This window comes from Calidris pugnax, unplaced genomic scaffold, assembly GCF_001431845.1.
Source record: "Calidris pugnax isolate Ruff unplaced genomic scaffold, ASM143184v1 scaffold44, whole genome shotgun sequence".
Classification (NCBI taxonomy): Eukaryota; Metazoa; Chordata; class Aves; order Charadriiformes; family Scolopacidae; genus Calidris; species Calidris pugnax.
The window spans coordinates 34,270,819-34,293,063 of NW_015094506.1; the positions used below are offsets into that span (position 1 = coordinate 34,270,819).

Consider the following 22,245-nt stretch of genomic DNA (forward strand, 5'->3'; position numbering starts at 1 on the left):
GCTGGGAGGATTGTGCTGACATTCCCACCTCCTGAACCTGACCACTCACATTCACCAGTCTCAAACGGTTCAGTGTTTGTTAAGGGTCCATTAAAACCAAGTATATGAAATGAATGTTTGTGAGCTTAATTCAAATTCCACTATGCTGTGACCCTCTGGGATCACTGTTCTAATTCTAGTGTCAGATGAGAGCCAGATCCTGTGTGATCTACATTAACACCATGCAAGTAAATTTTCTCTGAAACTAATTGCACTTGTTTCCCATTCTTCATCTTTTGCGAAATTCTTCCTTCATTGTCTGATAACCTTCACTGCTCAGTAGAAATCTGCTGAATCACTCCTATTACTTTTGCACAGATGTCCATTTAACTGGTTTATTCCTTTTAAGTCATCACTCTAACACAAGTTCCCCTTTTGGTATATTTCTTCTATATCTTTCTGGCTGATGCCATTTTTGTCATGACTTTGCTGTGATTTTAACTTTGTGTGGCATTTTGCAACAGCATTTTTTGCTTCTTTCACTAAATAAATAAACGTAGAGCCTGGACCAACTCCCTCGTGTCGGTAGAACTTAAGAACTAAGAGAGACTTTCTTCACACCTAAGTCAGATGAATAAAAATGGTCCTCTGCTTGGTTGATAAGGTCCTGATTCCACCTGTGATTAAGGCCAACTTTAATACTACTTTACACACTCTATGCAATGCAGTAAAAAAAATATTTCTTTCAGATTCTCACTGAAAGGGATTTATGCCTGTCAGTTGTTTAAGCAACCTGGATCTTTTATAAGAGAGCTGTTGAGTAGCCAGCAAGATATAATTCTGGTGAACAAATACATTTTTATTACACAAGAGATTTTGATAAGAATCTATAAATATTTATATTTCCTAATTTGTGCTATTAGTTTCAAACCATTCTATACCTTGTCTTTAAGCACTAAAAGATCACTGACTTCTTAAACTAATGACATCATAGTTTCCATAATAAAATATCCAGAAGGTTTCAACACTGGAAATGTAAGCAGACTGAAAAAAAAAAGGAATGAGTGCAAAACATAAGGGCAAAAATCATCAACCCAAGTGAGGACACTGAGATGATCTAAAGTGCTGTGTGATTTCTACTGTCTTTTGCTGAAGTTAGCTAAGAAAAACACAACTCACTCACGTGTCCACTTCTCAAAATGGGCTCAACTAACCCATGTGCCTCTGTATTCTGGGATTTTTCAGCATGCCACCACAATGAATATTCAGCTTGTGTAACTCTGGTCTCTGGAATTCAAAATCCTTTACAAAGGAGTCATGTATCATGATCTACATCTGAATTCTTGCTCAAAGTTTATTCTGAACTAAGGCAATAGAACCTCCATACACCCTACATAATTACCAGTCCTTCCTCTGGAAAGCAGAGACATGTATGTCTGTAGTGTCTTTGGGTCAAATGACATCATATCTTCCATCAAAACACTAACAACCTTCTATGGCTGAATTTCACTTGTGAATACCTTCTAAAAAATTCAGTCATGCAAGATTTCACCAATAATCACATGTAAAGCAGGTAGTGACATTTGTGATTCACTAGGCTAAGTCTCTGATTTTTGTCCTGGAAAAAATATAATTTGATTTCAGGATTATGGCCTGCTGGCTTTGCTTTTTACAATTAAAAATGTGATCATCAGACATTATAAACAGCATAAGTGTCTGGTTTTATGTCTTTTCTTTTAAATTGGAGGTATAAATCTCTATGCCGCTGTCAAATTCCAACTATGATAACTGCAGGCTGTTTTCTTGTGCTCCCCTGTTTGTTTTACATGGAAAAAAAATAAAGCAAAAGCAAAAGAAAAAAAGCCTACTTATGTTTCTACTTCTAATGAATGTGAAGGGAAGCATGTAACGAGTTAACCACTGCTGTGCTGTGTCCCTGATCTGGGTGCACTTCAGCAACTGATGAAATAAGATGAAAAGTGAATGCTGTTTTTGGCTGAAATCCAGCACATGTAAGATCCACTGTACCTTATGCACAATCATTCTGTTTTTCTCCTGTTTCACAGAACAACAGTAAAATGCAGCATTCAGGTATATCTCTTGCTCATTAATTTCTTTTATGCATTTCTCAATGTTTCCGAAATATGTTTATGGTCACCTGAACAGAGCCCATCTTTCTTATCTGCATCATAAAAAAGCCTTCAAAAAAGCTTTCTAATTTGTTTTCGAACTCCAGGCAGCTTTCATGTCATATCAAAATTGATTTGTTTTTCAGAGCTCATCTCTAAAATTATCATCTCCTTTCTCTACAGCAGAAATTAATTTTCCCTGGCTATGACTTGCAATTGATTTCACATCATCATTAACTGTTATTTTAATTTGTGTGCATATAAAGCTGTGTTTGAGCTAAGTTGTTTCTGTTTCATAAAAATGTAAGACCACCTGTAGTGAAACAATAACACTCATATTGGTGGAGACATGAGAAAGGATATACATCAACAAAAACAGTTTATGAGGCCTTATTTTGCTTTATGATGTGTTAGCCAGACTAGTCAGTCATATGTTTGTATTTCAGACACAGTAAACAGGAAAATTTTGAAGTGTTAAGGTGATTCTGGCTGAGTAGATTTTCATTCAGTCAACTTTTAATATCTACAGTCCTTTTTCTCCTCCATTTTAAACTCTAACTAAGGGCACTGAGATGCAGGCTGTGTTGTTCTTAGGAAACTCCACATATATGTCCTAATTGAATCAAAGAAATAGGCAATCATAATAAAAATATTATATTGGCTCAACAAAATCCTCCATATCTGTGGTTAATGAGTTTTTGCTGTAAGATTTATACAATTCTATTAAGATATGAAGCTTTGATTTTTGTACAAGAATTTAAAAACTGGTGAAGGAAAAGGGGTTGTAACAGGTAATTATTTATCCAATTAGCAGCGTATAGAAAGCTGGCCTCAATAGCAGGGGGGATATGTATTTTGTTTATCATCGAGAAATACTACTTATAGTTTAGTCTTATAAGAAAGTACCATTGAGTCATGTGTAATTAAGAACAGGAAATATGAAAATGCAATATTTGCTGAAGTACTTAAAATTCAGCTGTTAAAACAGGAATTTTAACTTATAATTTCTTAATAATATTTTAAAGTTAAGTAGTGTTTTGGACTTACAGGTGTTTAAATTTCCTAACTGTGGTTAATTTATAATGATAGGTCTGGTTAAGAAGTGAATTCCACTATGCTTACACAATCTTTTAAAGCCTGTAAGCTATAATGGAATTTTTCACACCAAACATTTGCAACAGAAGACACTGAAAACATCTGTCGGCATGAAAGTGTTATTCTTTGTCTGGTAAAATTACAGACTTATGTATGCCTGATCCTTTAGCCATCCTGCAGACAAATCCCCCATTGACCTGAACAGTACATGACTAAGCCTGTGCCAGACTGTAAAGAAATTTTCATATTCTACGCACCTGAGCCATCATTTTGCTCATTCTTGTCATAGAGCTAAATAGAGAATCATCCCCAGAGCCCCTGGTTCAAATCAAATTAAATACCACATGGTGCACACAACTATAGTAAGTTCATGCAACTGTATAGAAATAAATGTGGCCATAGCTACCGCACGTTCAATTACATTGAATGATTATTCTAATTCATCAAAGCTCTTGGGTTAGTTGAAGGACGTAAGGTTTCTTCCTGGGGCTAAACACCACTTATTTTAGCCTTTGGGTCTTCCAAGCATTTGCTGAAAGTGAAGCTAACTTGGAAAAGGTAGATGCTTTGAAAGATTTTTTCCGATGGCCTGCATACCACAAGAAAAGTAGGTAGGATTACCTACAAATGTCCTATTCTTCCACATGCACTTTTTTTTAGAGAGAAGAAAAAGAAGAATTTGCTCCTATTTTCAGGATTTACATCTCTCACAACGTGGTTGGACCAATAGTTAAAAGCAGATTGTTGGATGCAGACGAGGTTGTGATGAGTGGGTGCTCTGTGTGTGCAGATTTGCTGTGCTATACATCCACCAGCCCGGGATGCATTGGGTTACAAAGAATGCACGCCCATCTTTCTAGCTGAGATCTTCTCTCTACTTATGGGATTGCCTTCCCTTCAAAATCCCAGCACACGCGGTCTCCCTGCTGTGCCTGCTGATACCCTCCTGTCATGACTGCAAGCAGACTTCAGAGCTCTCTCTCAGGGCTAGAGGGCTGGGACCATAGGTTTCACACGCTGCAGCCCTAGTTTTAATGACGTCTCTTTCAACAGTGCTCTGTTTTCACTGTGGAAATAAGTGGCTGGAGTTAAACAGATTTGCATGATTCCAGTGATGCAGTCCTGTTACGGACTTGACCGTCGAAGACCTCTTGACTGCAAGCTAATATGGTTGTTATAATTGACAGGCATCTTTGAAGAGAACCTACACTTCTGATCTGGTTTTCTGTGTGACCACAAGTCCTTTTTGGCTCATTTCTCTCTTCCTCACTTACATCAAGTCTTAACTATTCTCTTAGCAGACTTGTTTCTGAGAGTTCAGGTTAATTTCCCCAGTGAAACAACCTGTATTCCTCACCAATGTGGTGTTGCCATCTGTCTCATTCTGGACTCACCCTGCTCAGCCACACCTTCTCCTAGGAATAAGTATACATTCCCAGATGGACACCCAGACATTCAATAGCATTAGCTGTCTGACCTTTTTTCCTGACCTGCTTTTTCACCACATAACAAACTCACTTAAGAGTGAAAATGAAGATGTTCTGAGACTTGGAACTTACTCCTTCAGTCTTGTCAGTCTTGTGATAATATTTGAAGAAGTATACCTGGGCCCTAGCAGTTATTTATTTTGTCCAGTTATACTGACTGCTCGAAAGGAATCTGTTCTGACTCTTCATGTTCACCCCCTTCATGTTCTCAGACCATTAGGGAAACAACAGTAATACTATTCCAAGTCCCACCTGATATTTTCATATGGTATGTATTTAGAATGACACTTCACACTTAAATTCCTAGAGAATACACAGTGTTGGTGAAACTAGACATCTGTGCATCATGTTCATTGGCCTTGGCCATGGTTCTTCTCTCCTTTTTTTTCCATGAAAGGTGTTGTTCTGCTATTTAAATTCAGTGGTAGATGTGAGCAAACCAAATCCAGTTAGAAGGAGAAAATATCTGTCAGAATCTTAGCCACAGCAGAATGAAGAGTGAGATAAAACTGCCACATCTCCAAATCAGTGTAATTAATAGCTGAATATGCTCCTTTGCAATTAGAAAACCCCATGTGCAGTGATAACAAAATGGTATCGTATGTTTATAGACGAGAAACAATGTAGCGTGTTCTATCAACTACTCTATGTGTGTAACTCGGTAGAGCCTGTTTGTTATTCTACTAATGATGTTCTGTGTTCTTACAGAAATGTTCTCACCCACATTGCAAGTTAATAATATCCTTGCCTGCTAATATCTGAGAACTGCTTTTTAAATAGATACACATCTACATACTACAGTGGACTTATGAAATGGAGATTAACGAGACATGGATATAGACAGACTGGAGAGATTAGGAGATTTTGCAAGTTAAAAGAATTGTTTAAAACCTCAAGTTAACCTACTTAAGAACTAGGACATATTGTAAGCGTGGACTGTCTTCCTAATTGTAAATGATTGTATGTGTGCTTGTGTCTGCCACAGAGGGAAAAAGAGAATATACAGCCAGTCCTTCCAAGGATCCAAGGATCCTTGACTTCTCTGAGTCATGTTATGCTTGGTTTAAAGAGGTTTCTTCTGACACAACGTGAGAAGAGTTGGAAAACCCCTTGTGTGTGAGGGAAGGGTTTGTACAGCAGTTTTGAGAGGTCCGACAGGAGGTGAAAGAGCCTCTATATGTTTGGTGCTCGTTTTGTTTGCTACCATACATAATCTACCAAGGGTTGCTTTGCAGCCCACAATGGGCGAGGCATGGGATGTTCAAGTCCTTGTCATGCCTGTTCTTGGCCCTTGTACCAGGTCAGGGAATGTTCATCTGAAACTGTTTCTGTTTTGTGAGAACTGTTGTGGCTTATTTTTACTCACAATAGGTTCATAGTGGGAACTGGAATCAGTCCCTAAAACTGTGACATTCCGGAAGGGAATAGATAAATAGAGATGTGTTACATGAGAGAAGATGCTTTCACCATGTAAAATCTCTAAGAGAAGCTTTGGAAATGTACTCTTAAACATGTGATCTTGTGCAGTCTGAATTTTGTTTGCAGAACCAAATATTCAAGGTGGAAGTGGTAAAGCATCAAATCCCAAATCAAATTTAAAAAACAAACAACAAAACCCCAACTTACAGGGCGCCAACTACCCTGAGTGCCAGAGGAGGTAGGAGAAGCAGCACACTGCTGCACAGAGAACAGGTCTCTTACTGTGTTGCAGCTCTACGGGGTTTCTGACTCCCAGTTTCACGTTTATGCTCCCCTATGTAAGTTCCTTGCCGAGATGATTGTGGAAATAACTGATTATACACACAGTTTCACTGGGAAACCACAGTGGAGCTGGGTTCTCTTCCCTCTTGGACTCTTGTAATTGCTAATGTGTTCTGTTCAGCAGGAGGAAATGCCAGTCCTATCCACTAAAAATAGGGCAATTACATTGAAAATCCCACACATTAAGTTCTGTTGTCTCCCCATACAGAGATGTTTGATTTGTCAGGGGAGTCACAGAATAAGTAGGAGCAAGCCCAAAGTTGACTCCTTCAGTCATTTGCAAATTCAGAGCAGCCCAGTGAATATTACTGATACTTGAATTTCTTCTGTCATTCCAACAGCACATCTAACTCCCTTCAGGCCATGATGCTGCTGGTGGCCACATCACACATGCCAGGACTCTATTCAGATTATCTGCCACCAAAATAACCCCCCTTTTTTTCCCCTGTGAAACTGCAGAAAGATCATCTCTCTACAAATAAGGCAGCAGCTGCATCCATTGATGTGTGAGTGTGTGTTTGTGTCCGTTTGGTGGAAATTCTAGTGAATCACATTTATGGAAGACAGACATTAACCAAGACGTGCTGTGTAGGAGCAAACCACATGAAAAACCGGAGGAATGAAAGCAGGAAGTTGCAAGAAATCATGAAAGGCTCTGTAATAGCAATTGCAAGTAAATATAAACTCAAGCAAAATAAATGATCAGCAAGGATGAAAAATACAGGACTACCTGTGCAGCTATAGCCATCTATAACCTATACTTCTCATCTTTGAAACACATAATATAGCTTGTTGTTAATTATGTCACACAGATTTTGCTAAAGAACTTTAGTATTGAGGTGTCAGGGCTGGAGAACTGGCAGGTCACAGAGATATTTCTTGAACATTATGAAAAGGGTTTAAAAGCCTCCAGATGAACTGTATTCTTTTCTTAGCTTTTGAGTTTTGGAGTGTACAGCTTCTAAGTCATATCTTTTTTCTATCCAAAGATTCTTTTTATAGGTGACTCAACTAACAGAGGGATGATGTACTATCTAATAGAAAGAGTGAATAAGACTCTTCAGGAATGGCAAAAGACTCATGATGTTAAATGTTATCACAATATCAATGAGGGGAAAACCTTTATCAGTTACTCCTACTACCCCCAGTTTTGGATGAACGCAAACCAGAGACCAACTTTTGAAAAAGCACTAGAACAGCTGCTGCAGAGGTACCGTACAAACTCTATCGCTGCCTCGTTTGTATTCTCGTTCTGTTCACAAATGTGTTTAACACATTTGACAATTAAAGTCAGTAAACAATTAAACATAACTTGTGCAGACCGTATTGTGTGGTTGAAAAATAGTAGAAAATTACATCAGGCCTCTGATCAGGTTGCCAGATACAGATCGCTGAAATGCAGTGCAATGCAGTTAAAATGTTTGCCATCTGTTTTAAGGCAACATGTGTTGATTTTCCTCTCTGGGTTTCAGATCACGTCCCCTGGAGAATACAGACCAGACCGTATTAATCGTAGGTGGCGTTCAGTGGCTTAATTCCAATCACCTGCAAATTATCCAAAAGGTGTTGAACAGGTAATGTTATGTGCCTGGTGTTATTCCAAGTCTTGATATGATAAATTATGAGAAACAACCAAAACTTTTAAATACAAACATTTCATTTGTTTTCTCATGAGTGTACACTTAATGGACTTTGAAAACATAAAAACGAAGTGTCATTTGATGTGTCTGTTGAGTAAATTGTGTATCTTTTCTTTTTACTTTATTTGTGAAACAGGGAAAATCTATCAAATATCCTGGTAATTATCAAATCCATAGGGATGGGCTTTCACCTCCCAGTGGATGGGATACATTCTCTATCACAGGTAAGCTGCAGTATATTTAGAGTGCATTTTGGTGGAAGATTGTCATTTCAGAAATAATTTTGCTGTCTGGTCAAAATATGTTGCAACCTCTGCTGAGCAAGCTTCAGATGGATCAAAGAAAGAATACTGTTTATGTTTGCTCATAAGGCTTGCTGATGCAAATTCAAACTGATTTGCCTCATTTCGTGGATTCCACTGCAATCAGAGGGCCCTGCGAGATGCCATGCTCAGTCAGACGTCCCAAGAACCAGAAGAAGCTCCAACATTAATCCTGCTGCCAAAGCTGAGGAATTGAGCTGGGGATAGGCAGATTGCTCCTCGTACCACCTCGAGCACTGGCCCTCCCCAGGCTTCCTCCATGGTTACTGCTGGATCAGACTCACTGCTCTGGCTGCATTGCACAGCTCCCCATAAATCCATCGTAACCAACCTATGAAGGCAGAACATTACAGAGCAGCTGGAATGTGCTGGTGAATCTAGCCTGTTATTTGTATGTTAATCGGATGGTACACTCAGTTTAAATGGTGTCCAAGACCCTGAGAGCAACAGATGGGCTCATTTCGCTGTGCTGCGTAACTCATTCAATTCAGCAGTTTTACTTACCATTTGGATGGTGGTTTTCTACTGAACATAGACCCAGTGCGTGGCTGCGACGGGGCTGGGAAGGGCTGGAGGGCAGAAGGGAGTAAACGGTGCCTCCCAGAGCCACGTGTGACTCTCCAGCTATTCACAGGTGTTGAAAAGAGAAAATTATTAGCTTTCGTAGTTTACGTACAGCACTCCTATCACACCGAGAACTGGCACCCACGACTTTTTGCACCCGTAACACACTGCTGTGTTCAGTGTGTGACTTACCGTCCCTCTCCCCCTTCTTTTTGCTACCGAGACTGCCCAGTCAGATTTTGCCCATTCTTTCTTTCTAACTTAGTACTATCTATCAGCCTTGTCTTTACCAAATCTCTTATTATTTATTCCAACCATTTCCTTAATTTATCCAGATGGCCAAATTAGGATACAGTAGGGAAATGGTTGGTCTCAACATGAAGAAATGTTGTTGTAGCTCCTGCCATGGCTTTCAGGGGAGTTCAGTCCTAGGAGGAAGAAGCAGAAGTTTGATTGAAGGTAGGTGAGGCAAGGACAGAAAGAGTATTAAAGGCTTCCCAGGACTGCCTTTTTCTGTTTCCCATCCAGTTGTTTATAAAACTCCAAAAATCAACTACAGTACATAACTGACATTCTTTTTCCTTTCAATATTGGAATCATATGCCAAATTACCCGTGTGGTTTGGGTGCTCTGGACTTCTGGATTACCCCAGCTACTCTCAAAGCCCTTCTGTCTTCAGTGTCAAATCCACTGCCTTGGCAAATTTATGGCTAACCTTTTTTTTCTATTCCTGGCCTTCCTGCAGTATCTTAAGAAATAATAGTCTGTTCTTCAGTGTAACCATTTCTAAGATATTCATGGCCCTAAACTCCTTTTTAAGCAACAGTCTCGATGACTTTGATTTGAAGCTGAATTTTTCTCTTACAGGAATAATTTCACTATTTATTAAGGACAACTTTATAATAGGATTTTTTTTCTGAATTATACCTCACATTAGCTAAGTATATATTAAAACCAGTTACCTAGTAATTATATTTAAAGTAACATTGAATTCTTTCTATGAAGGAAGCTACGCAACTGTTGAAATGTAATTATAGTTACCACTAAATAATTTTAATTTAGATCGTATTGAAATCAACCTGATTTGTTCTGTAATTAAGCAAAAAAAAAAAAATTCTTGTGACTATTTTGTTCTGAAAAACCCATTCTAAGAAATTTCTGCAAAAATCTACAACAGTCTTGGAATAATAGCTACTTTCAAGAGGGAATTTATAGTAGTTCATGTCTGGAGTATAAAATAATTGTTTTATTCAAAATGCAGTTTCGCTGTACATTTCAGTAGCAGAATAAAATAACCCTTGAACAGTCATTCTGACAAGGAATTGCAATTTTTCTCTGGAAACAGGCAGAAGTGCAAAACTTGTGGAATGAAAACTTGGTTATTCTGGATACAGCAAAAAATTTCGGCTATGAAGTTGTTGACACCTTTGTCATCACCATGGGACGATACAAAGAATTCCTGCAAGGGAAGTGTGGCTGCCATTTCCATGAGGTAATAGTTGATGTTTATGTCATTCCCAGGTATTTTAAGAGATATTTTAACTGTCAGATGCCCAGAAACAAAAAGCTGTGCATCAGGGTTTGCATTAGTGACTCAATGTTTGGCCTGAGTAAGAACCAGGGAGACAGCAGTTTGTATGGCAGCACTTGCCCCTCGCTGCTCCGAGTGCAATGCCACCCGAGGACAGGCTAAACTGCTTGAAATAAAAAGAAACATGCTTTTCTGCAAAGGCAACCTGTATAAAAGGATGTTGCACAGTTTCTAGGTTCTTATATTATTTGCTATGCATTATGTATCTCTACTGCTTCTGCATGGACTCAATCTTTTTTGCCATAGCTCAGTCTCACAGGTTTTTTTCTTAAGCCTTCCTAACTCAGCGGGTCAGCAGGCTCTCATCAAACCAGAGGTACGTTTAAAATGGAGCTTAAAATTGAAAGACCAATCTTAATGGTGTATACCTCTTTCTATATGTCTGAGAAAGAGTTATCTGGGATAGTTATAGTGACTGACTGTACAACCAGAAATCTCATGCCCATAGTTCTGTTTTCTTTTTTATCTGAAGTCTATAGAAATTTTGTCTTCTGTTTTATAACTGCTGGACTAGTGAAGCAGGGACATGGTAAAATATATGAGCAGGGCAATTGAGAACATATTGTTCTGTCCATTTGAAGTTCTGGGGAGGAATCTTCACAATATATTGCAAATGACATGGGTCCATGGATTAAATCAAAAATGAATAAGCAAACACATTATTATATCTAGGCACAAAATCAGCCCAGAGGCTGCCAAACCAGTGAAAGTCAAGAGTCTGAAAAACAAGATATTTAAAGTTTTTCTGGTTTCCTTTAAGATGTATTTTGAGTATGTGGTATGTCTTTTTATAGTGAGTGCTCTTCCCCATCAGCAAAGGAGGAATCTGTTTCAGTTTGGGATTTCTGGTACCTTATGTATACCCAATGAAGAAATGCACCCCTGGTTTCATGCAGGCAACCCCGAATGAAAACAGAGAGTATATTTTTTGAATAGACAAGTAAGCAGGTACCCTCTGCCATAAGGCTGGTGACAGTCATTTTGCATATGATAGTTAAAGAACTGTCAGCAAGGCCACTGGACTATTCCCATAGCTTCTAACCAAGTCCTTCCTCCTACCCATGACACCAACTTGTATAAAAGGCCAGTTCCCAGGTTCCTATTTTGAGTGGTCAGTCTACTGAGAATATGAACATGTCTTTCATTGCCCATGAACATTACATTACTCCCTTTGGAAACCAGAAAAATCTTTCCGGAATAAAGGAGACTCACATCTTTCCAGATGCTTATCTCCTGATACCCAGTAAAAATTATTTCTTCAGTGAAAACAGGAATCATGCACTCACAGTATCCCCGTGCCTTAATTTGTTGCTAGATCTAAGGACAGAGAAGCCTTCTGGTACCTCTGTAGAAAAACGCATGTTTAGCACAGTAAGACGTTGCCTGTGATGCTACCAGGATCTTCATTCTTAAGAGCTGAATCTAAGTTGTCGGTTTAACAAAAGACCGGGAAACTACCACAATTTATTCCATTAAAATCTGTTTAAGACCATAAAACTTGAACCGTCATATCTTTCAGGAAGATTGCATTTCCTCTGCATGATCAAGAGAGAGATGACAGGTACAAGTTCTTTCACAGAATGAAATATACAATGAGAAAAAACTGTTACTGAAAAGTTAAAACTGGAGGGAAAAAAAGGATGCAACGAAAGATGTCTCTTTGAAACTAAGAGTTAATGAATTTATGGCATTTCACAGTCAGCTTGGGGCTTTGAGCCAGTAAGAAGCTAATAGTTGGAAGGTATCTCAGGAGTTTGGTAACTCACTAGAATAATGACACAAGCAATTGGATGTGTCATTTAGAAGACAGAACTCCCCAGGTTAGTTCTTATGGAGAAAATCCCAGAACTTTTATTACAGTTATCAAAAGTGCATAGATATTTAAAAACACTATCACCCACCCAAGTGAAATGCTAGTCTTTTTCCAGCATGAATTTAGGAATTTGTTTTCTGTCAAAACATATTACTTCAAATAAGAGAGACCACCAAAAGTTTTCTGAATCTCTCAAGAGAAGGGTAAAACCCCTTTGCTTATTTTGCCAAGTCATGCCTATTTTCCTGTAAGCCTCACTCCTGGCCAAGCCTGTTCCCAGGACCTGAGCATGTGCAGGGTTAGCACAGAAACTCTGTAGAGCTTCACGGTACAAAGGTGGGCCATGACACCAAAAATGAAGGGGAAGCACTAATTTTTGCTGTGAAGAAATGTCAGGACAGTTGTGATATATTTTCCTTCAAGATCCAAAAAAAGCAAAGATCTAAAAATAAGGTTTCCTTCATCAGACACCCACAGTATACGCTGGAAAACAAAATATACTGTGCCTAATTAAACCTAGGAGTAGTTTAAACAAACTGAAATTCAGTGGTGATGATAGTAAAATTCAAGCATAGGCTCCAGAGTGTCCTTGTGGTGTCTGCTGGCCAAGGACTAGCATAACAAGCCTATTTTCTTGTAGCCAGTAGATTATATTTAATTCTCTCAGCCACAGCAGTCACCTTTGCATAAAGGAGAATAAAAAATTAATAACTATAAGGCTTTGATTTTTCTCCTTAAATATCACAGACAGAGATATAATATCAGAGAACACAAATGTGTTCCCAGAAGAGAGTGGGGGGACAACCAGCTGCCACTGGTTGGGACTGTGTTCCAGTATGAGGCTCACTCGGACTGAGCACAGGTTTGGGAGCGTTATCAGACCCGCCTGACCTCACATGCTCCGTGTCAGCCTCACAGCTGGTTTCCACCTCAGGCTCCTCAACAGCTCACCTGTTTTCATCCCATTGCCGTGGCCTCTGTCCTGCTTTGGGACCAAAGGGAGCGGGTATGGTTAGTTAACCAATCCTTCAGTCTGCTCTGCTCAGTACGTGGGAGAGGCACGAACACAGCTCAGTTCAAATGGAGCTGGAGAAGAGGGAGTAAGTCACAGAGCAGATATTTCTGCAATGGATAAATAGCCCCAGGGAGTAAATGCCTCCCTCCATTCCACCCAGACAGCTATATTGACCCTTTTTTGTCTAGAACCCAGATGCTGGTGTCTTCGTGGGTCGCTGCCGATGCTCACCATTTCCACAGAGCATTTGAGTGAAACTTCAAAGTGAGTATCTCAGATGCTTTGTATGGAAAACAGCAGAGCAAGATGGGTCGTCAGCATTTTTCATGCAGTCCTCCATCATGGGCAGATTTGACCCTACTTCTCTGCTGAAGGAATTTCAACAGAGTATGTGTTTCTGGTGAGGATCAGGGGAGAATTTGGCTCATGGAGCTGTTGTTAATGAGGCCTGAGAGGCCATTGTGCCTGAAAGAGGCATAGCAGTGCTGAGGAGAATCCATCAGCCCCTCAAAATGAGACTTGATCCTTGAGGAAAGCAAAAAAAAAGTTCTTGGATGCTTTTGATACCTCGTTAATTTTAACAGTTTTGTCATCAGTTTATTTCTGCATCCTGGCAAGTGGAGTTTCATCAGGTGCTGAAGCAGTTTGCACAAGGAAAATGGCATTTTGCCTCCAACGATGGAGCCAAGAACACTGTGTAAAACCTCAGCCCTTTTCATGTTTTATGAAACCAGATGAGATGGATTAAATCTACTGCTTTGTGCTTTCACTTTCTTTCTCCTAAATAGTGACCTCCTAAACTCCCAGAAGACAGGCACCCCTCTGTAATTGCCATCTGAGCTAAAGCACAGCCGTGCAGGAACGGAGGGCTGGCCATTCTTTACTGTCAGAAAACATGAAATGAAATGCATTCAGCAGTTCTCATTGAGTTCTCGCTAGCTGGCCAAACAGAAAGCTATTTCCCCTGATTGTCCTGATAAATTGAGTTCCCACCACCCCACTCCAGAGGGTCTCAGGTCACCCTGATAGCATAGAAATCTGCAGCTCTGTAGACCCTACAATCTTTGCTCAGAATGCCAAGGGACCTGGACTCACAAAGGGATTATATCAATCTGGGACAAATAATCTTGCGTAACTCTGGCACTTTCTGCCCTAAACATACTCCTAGTTCTGAAACTGAAAGAGGGGAAATTTAGATTAGATATTGAGAAGAAATTCTGTACACTGAGGGTGGTGAGGCACTGGAACAGGTTGCCCAGAGAAGCTGTGGATGCCCCATCCCTGGAAGTGTTCAAGGCCAGGCTGGATGGGGCTTTGAGCAACCTGGTCCAGAGGGAGGTGTCCCGGTACACTGAGGGGGGTGAGGCACTGGAACAGGTTGCCCAGAGAAGCTGTGGATGCCCCATCCCTGGAAGTGTTCAAGGCCAGGCTGGATGGGGCTTTGAGCAACCTGGTCCAGAGGGAGGTGTCCCGGCCCGTGGCAGGGGGGTTGGAACTAGGTGATCTTTAAGATCCTTTCCAACCCAAATCATTCTACGATTATATGCACACATGCAAACCTAAATTTTAATTACCTCATTCTTTACAAATGCTTATAGAGACATAGATTGGCCAGCAGTTATAAAGAACTTTATGGAACCTATTTTTTTATTCAGATTTATTTCCTTATTTAATGGCAATGAAATCATGGTCACAACATAGAAACTAGCAACCTTGGGATTTTGGTATCTTAATCAGTGGCTGGCTGCTGGATGAACATTAGATTGCATTCCTGGGAGATTATGCCTAACAGGAATGCAGTTTGGGTGATTGGTTCAAGGTGGCATCGTTTTGAAACACTTGTAAGATCTAAGGCACTAATTTAGAAAAATGAACCTGCAGTAATTGCATGAAAACAAATAACAGCCCTTGGCTTAGCTGTATCAAATTGATCAGAGGATATATTAATTTTCTACATGGATAATTCCTGGTCTTTTTTTAGTTCTGCCAGCTCCCTCACAGCCTCTCTGCCCAGTCTTTCAAGCCTTTGCATATGTTATTCCTTCACTCACATTTAATTTTGAATGTGTTGCTTGATTATGAGTTTCACTACAGATGAACATTGTTTCTGATTGTTCAGTGACAGTAAATTTACATTGTATTTCTAAAATGTTAATATGCTTCTGCATAAATACATGCATTAATAAATGAAGTCTGCTTTTTCAAGTGTCTGATGTGATTGATATAGCAGGAAAACTGACGGGCGTCAGAGCTATCAAGTCAGCATATTTTTACTCTTTTAAAACTAAGTTAACCATTTGGCTCCTTTCATGCTTTCTCTGGATTTGCCAATGCTTGGGTTGGGGTCCTCTGTCCTGCATCTGTGCAAGATTCTGAGGTTTTGCCTCTCTTGAAGTTGCTTCATCAGTTACTGTGTTCAGTGAGATGAGACCTTCTGCATCTTATAGGAGACCACCCCACACACAGTCATTAGACTCCTGACAATCATACCTTTCACTTTCTCTCTAGTTAGTCCCATGGATTTTTTGTCCCATGGATAATTTGTTTATTCCATACAAATTGATCATAGTAATTCCAGAGTTTTATACGTATTTGGGGGCCCAACTAAGTTAGTGAACTGCATTATGGTAATGTCAGTGTGACGCCACAGGGAGAGGGATGTTAAATTGCACTGTAAGTACCTTTTTGGAGGAAAATGACACGAGTGTTTTCGTCTCAACATGGAACTGGGCCAGGTTTGCATTAAGACCTGAGTGTGAGACATTCTCACAGGGCTCACAGCTGAGACACAGCACATGTTCCTCAAGTGCTTGAGATCAGAGCAGGATTTAAGTCTTCCTGCAAGTCAGGGCTGTCCTGAGTGTATTTTTTCCCATGGTAAATATACAGACAAGCTGTTAAATATCAATTTTGTTGTTCAGATAAATTGTCCTTAACGAAGAGAGTCTAATATACAAAAGCATTACAGAATCAGCCAACTGATATATGGGCCTATGCATGTAGTTTTCAATCCTTAAGTGAATAAGGTTTTGCACTTTAATTAGTATATAAACAGTTGGCTCACTAAAATACCGTTTGTGAGCAACTTGCAGCTCAAGGTAAGAGTATGAGGACCTGCTTTGTGGAGAACTGTCTCAGCATTTCTGTACACACAGCTGTGGAGCCTTCTAGGTGCAGGCAGAAAGCACTGACATATGTCACTTCTTTTGCAGGTGGTGAAATCCAATCCCTCTGAAGAAAGTCCTCACATAACAATGACGTTATCAAGGCACTATACACTGGGGAAATATTTCGGCAGTCAAAGCAAACCATCACAACTGCAGGACTATGCAACAAATTCTCAGTCCCCATATCACGTCCGAGGTCCAATAAATCAAGTTTATTCTGAAATCCTTCTCAGCAGGCTGTGCAAGTAAGAGGGAGCTTGTCAGCACATAGCCTTGCTCGGATGAAGGGCTGGGACTAGAGATGTGCCACTGCCTGAGTGACAATCGAAGGACTGTGGTGAATTTATGACATGCTATTTATGACACGCTTCCTTGATTGGCTGCACACCCACCAACAGAGTCTGGGACTTGTGGTGTTTCTCCTAAAACTTTATGAAATTGAGATATTCCCTAGCAACTCTGTGGTGTCAAAATGGAAGATGGAGGGACGCAAAGGAGAGAAGAGGGGGAGTTACTTGAACTGTTGCCAAAGGCTACAACAGCTGTGTATTAATGATAGTAAAGAGGAAGAAATATATACACTTGAACGATTTGGAAAGGACTGCTTTAGCTCTTCAGCACTATCTAGTTTTCTATTTATAGAGACACTGTAATGGTTGAATGTATTTAGAAACTGGCTACATTCCATTTTAAAGAGTCCTATTTTATGTGGATGTGTTCCCTTCCATAGCAAACCTTTTCTATTTAGACACTTGGTTTATACAATTTCAAAATGTCTATTAGCATTTCACTGATGACACCAAGTTTTGAACTCTAGTGTTTTTAGTGAAAACACACCCCTTCTTTGATGGAACAGATGTCTACTCTATTTTTTTTCGTGTTCTAAAGCTAATATAGAGATAGATTACTCAAACTTGAGACCGATTATAACCGTCTCGATGTAAGATGTAAATATAGCGAATATGTTAACATAACCTTATTTATGGTCCCAGTTTAGGAGAGTGGCCATATACAGGAAGACTTCTTAGATATGTGCTTCAGCATCTGCCTTGGCCTGTAAGCCAAGCAGATATTCTTCCCACATGGAAGTGCCATTTCTTTTACGATTTTGTATAAAATACTTGCCAATTTGTGAAGCCAGTACCACAAACAGAAGAAAAATCCCCTTTGCAAGAACACACAAGAACTTTGGGGTCTGTTTTTTAATCTGTCATGGCGGGTGTGTGATGCAATGTGATGGGAGCAGAATATACTGCCCGCATCTCCTGCTTGGCTGGGACAAGACCTTCTCTGAACACTGGTTTCGTGCTGTAGCCCAGCTACATCACCAGTGTTTGCAGATCTAGTCTGGGTGAAATCCTAGGGAGAGGCTTCACCACTGCGAGGGGGACCAGTTTGGTGATCCCATGCCACCACGTTAACAGCACATTCAGTCACAGCTGTGGTGCCCTAATGGGAAACCAAACGTGGTCAAGGCTTAGCAGCTGGGTGTTGGTTTAGTGGTGGCAGAGAGCAAAGCCCCCTGACACTGTTCTCCCTACAAATTATCCAGTTATGGATTTTTATGAATCCAGTCACAAAGCTGGGAGTCAAGGCACCACTCTCTCCTACCATGCACTAGAGAAGGGAGTCAGAACCAGGTAAGTATGAGTCTAATGAAGGATCCCCCAGCTCTTTGGCATGCTTCCCCCTTCACAGTTCTATATATAATCTCCACTAGCTTCTCCTGCCTTTGGGAAAGGAAGCCTTCAGAAACATTAGGGAAGAAACAAATTAGAGCACAGAACTAATCACCATTTTATTCGCCTTAGTAGCACACAGAGGGGCTGCTCTATATAGAAGTAGCACTAGAAATTCATAACACCACATTTAGGATTTGCCAAAGATCCTTAAATTCAACATGGTCTGTATCCTCAGCCAAAGCAGTGTGAATTCTTCCTCCTTCAGATAAGAGATGGGGGGATATGATAAAATGGAGTTTGCCTTCCTGGGCTGATGGGAGGATCCTCAAGAAGAGGATGTGGCATATCAAATTGAGGAGAGTTTCCACGATATTGACAAAGCTCCTAATTTAGACAATGACATTACATTTAGTGAGACAGTGTGAATATTTCTGTTTCTCTATAATATGCTGCTGCTGCTATGCTTACAGTAAATGTCCCTGAGTTTCTATGTAAGGTTTTTGCTGGCATGGAGCTTTACATGAAGTATGGGTCAGGAACTGTGCATAAATGCTGAAAATTTCAGCATTTTTTTTCAAGCAATATGATTATATAAGAAATATAATTGTATGCAAATTTTGTAGTATATAATCTTGGGTCTGGAACTCCAGGGCTACACAACCTTAAAGTTGAGGGATTTAATATCATGTCATTAATATCACTAGATACAAAATGCAGCCAGATATCTTTGGTATTAAGATGATCAATGACAGGTGTATTACAATTCTGCTTCTGTTAAGATTTTTTGTAGCTCATTTAAATCCACATGCTGTTAATGTTATTTTTGTGTACACAAATGTTTTTAAGGCATGAACTGGGTTTTTATGCTTGTTTTTTTTTTTAAATCAAAACCTATTGCTGAAGCCTCAGCTACAATGATGAAAAGGAAAGAGCTGACTGTTATACTTTAGCTGATATCAGCGAATGTGCAATTCATCACTTCTGATTTCACCACAAAATGGTTTACATGTGCTGTACACCCAGATGTCTTAACGTTTTCCAAATCTTAATATTTTTCAAATGTATCAAGTTGAAATTTTCTTGTGTGTTTTCTATTTTTTACATGTCTATGTACATATATATGTCTGTACAAAGTTATTGGTAGAATTCGCAAATTGATCTTTATTTAAACAAGTTCTTTGAATAAGCTTTTTTCCAACACTATATATGATCCATGTAATCTTAGGAATAAACAAAGGGAGTGCAGACCAGAACAGGTACCAAGGTACATTTTTCATTACACTTTAAAATATATCTAGCATCTATAGATATGTGAAAGAAGAGAGGAGATTCACATGGAAACATCACTCGGTCATACACGTGAAAATTTACAGATTAAGACAATAGAATAACTATCATGTCTGAATTCCAGTCAGAGCACATGTGTTGCTATCAATGTTTTACTTTAGAATTTTCACATCTTCTGTGACATTTTTCCTGAATAAATATTAAAGTGTTCCTACTATATTCGTCACATAGGATTCTTTTCCCCATAAATATACCTTAGTCCCAGCAAAGGACCTAGTTGTAAGGTGAGTCCCAACTCCTGATACAGACACGAATAGCCCTGGAACTGGTGGTAGGATTGAAATAATCAGACTGGAGAACAAGCGCCCTGAGAAGCGGTGTTTCCCGCTCAACATCTGCCCAGCAGCACCTGGAGTTCAGAGCGGAAACAGGGTATAGTTTAAGCTACAGGTAGAGAGACTGAAACTATGCTGCAAAAAATAAGTACCCTGACATACAAAGCAGCAATCTCAGCTATTCTTGCATCCCTTTACACTTCAGCTGAAGCTGCGGCATGATGTACCAATGTCCATTGAGTTACAACTCCTTGTCTCTCATATAACTCCATCAATGTTCCACAGGGATTTGGTTTTTAGCCTTGCAGGGTAGGTAGCCACTATGATGAAGTCCTTCTCAGTGAGTATCTTTGGAATAAATGGCTATAACAAAAAAGATTTCCCTGTTTGTAGAGAAATGCCTTGATAAGTCAGCTCTGTCATCAGAGATGCTGTGTTTCAAATAGCCTTATTTGACAAGGAGCTGAAAGAATGAACTACAAATACCATTTTTATGCTTAATGTTCATTTGAAAATGCTAATCTTTAGAATAATCTCTTTCACACCATTAAATATAAGGCCTTTATTTTTGTCTTCTGTGACATATTAAAGGGACATCAAAGTCAATTTATTTGCTTAGTGGGTGGGGTAGTGGAGCATCCAATTACCTCAAGGTTGAAATAACCACTAATAGTTATGCTTCTGTTGCTATGCTGAGCCAAAGAGAATGCTTTGAAGAAGCAGATATGTGTGATATTAAGTTGACTGCAGTCCAGGAATCTTTCAGATTACTGTTTTAGAGTAAAACAATTTTTTAGAGGTGCAGCAAGCTATTTGGCATAGAGTCAAAGTGCAAAACAAGCCTCTGTAGGCTGACATGAAAAATACAGTCTTACCTTTTTGTTTGCCTGCTAGCCCTGCGTCTGGCTTGTTTTACCTCGCTGCTATGATTGTCTGTAGCTGCTCTATTCCACACCAGCCTTGCTTTCAGATGACCTGAGAAGTTTCTTTTTGATCTTAGAAGCAACTTTTGGAAATCTGAGAGATGATTGTTGCAGATTCAGACTGAATCTTCAAAATATCAATGTTATTACCCTAATGTTTTTGTCAATTCTAACAGCAAAAGACCAACTGAGTACAGCATGGTTAGACCATGCGTCTTCTCCAGGGCAGTGATTTTCTCTGATGAATTAAGGCAGCTGTGTTGTGGTACGTACTTAGTGTGTACTAGCACTTAAGTCTTCATGGAGCTTGCCTTTACTGAGCCAAACTTCATCTTTTGAACTCCTGTGTAAATCTTCAAAACTCCACAATAGTCAGCCTATCATGCAGGCACAGCTATGTGCTGGTGCTGGTACATGTCCTGCTGTATTTACTGGTGCCTTCACGCTCCCCTGAATGGAAGAGCCCTGACTAGACAGTAAAAAGATGCTATGCACTTTAACTTTGCTCACCTGTGGTTTAGTGGTACCAAAAATAGTGTTATGTGTGTCGATCTAGGCCACTGCCTAGAGCCAGGTGTCGTAGAAAACTACTCAAGTCGTTAACTTGAAGGGCAAGATGGGCCTGTAGGGTCACAACAGGGGCTCCTGAAGCACCAGTTTCTGTGGCGATGGACTTCTCCCATCTCTAGGTTCTCCCATTCATCTGGCTGCTTGGCCGGCCCCTCAGCAGCTGTGGGCAGCCCTTCCTGCAATCCCTCAAGCACGCTCAACAGCCTTGGCAAGGTACACCCAGTTAAGTAACCCTGAACTGAAGACAAATTGTATGTTTAAATGAAATCTGAACTGCGGAGGTGAAAGATAGCACCTCCTCAGCATCTCCTTGACTTCCTGGGACAAGACCTTCTCTGAACACTGGTTTCGTGCTGTAGCCCAGCTACATCACCAGTGTTTGCAGATCTAGTCTGGGTGAAATCCTAGGGAGAGGCTTCACCACTGCGAGGGGGACCAGTTTGGTGATCCCATGCCACCACGTTAACAGCACATTCAGTCACAGCTGTGGTGCCCTAATGGGAAACCAAACGTGGTCAAGGCTTAGCAGCTGGGTGTTGGTTTAGTGGTGGCAGAGAGCAAAGCCCCCTGACACTGTTCTCCCTACAAATTATCCAGTTATGGATTTTTATGAATCCAGTCACAAAGCTGGGAGTCAAGGCACCACTCTCTCCTACCATGCACTAGAGAAGGGAGTCAGAACCAGGTAAGTATGAGTCTAATGAAGGATCCCCCAGCTCTTTGGCATGCTTCCCCCTTCACAGTTCTATATATAATCTCCACTAGCTTCTCCTGCCTTTGGGAAAGGAAGCCTTCAGAAACATTAGGGAAGAAACAAATTAGAGCACAGAACTAATCACCATTTTATTCGCCTTAGTAGCACACAGAGGGGCTGCTCTATATAG

The 22,245-nt window shown here is 40.1% G+C and overlaps 1 protein-coding gene across 2 annotated transcripts in view; it reads left to right on the top strand.

The window, feature by feature from the left end:
* CPED1 (cadherin-like and PC-esterase domain containing 1) overlaps nt 1-19,750 on the top strand; it is a 144,965-nt gene extending 125,215 nt beyond the window's left edge. For both annotated transcript variants that reach the window (XM_014963915.1, XM_014963916.1), the window contains 5 exons: nt 7,441-7,661; nt 7,924-8,025; nt 8,228-8,315; nt 10,324-10,470; nt 16,610-19,750. In XM_014963915.1, the coding sequence (XP_014819401.1) occupies nt 7,441-7,661; nt 7,924-8,025; nt 8,228-8,315; nt 10,324-10,470; nt 16,610-16,813 (762 nt within the window). In that variant the 3' untranslated portion in view covers nt 16,814-19,750. The remainder of the gene's footprint in view (nt 1-7,440; nt 7,662-7,923; nt 8,026-8,227; nt 8,316-10,323; nt 10,471-16,609) is intronic.
* Nucleotides 19,751-22,245: the final 2,495 nt, after the last annotated feature.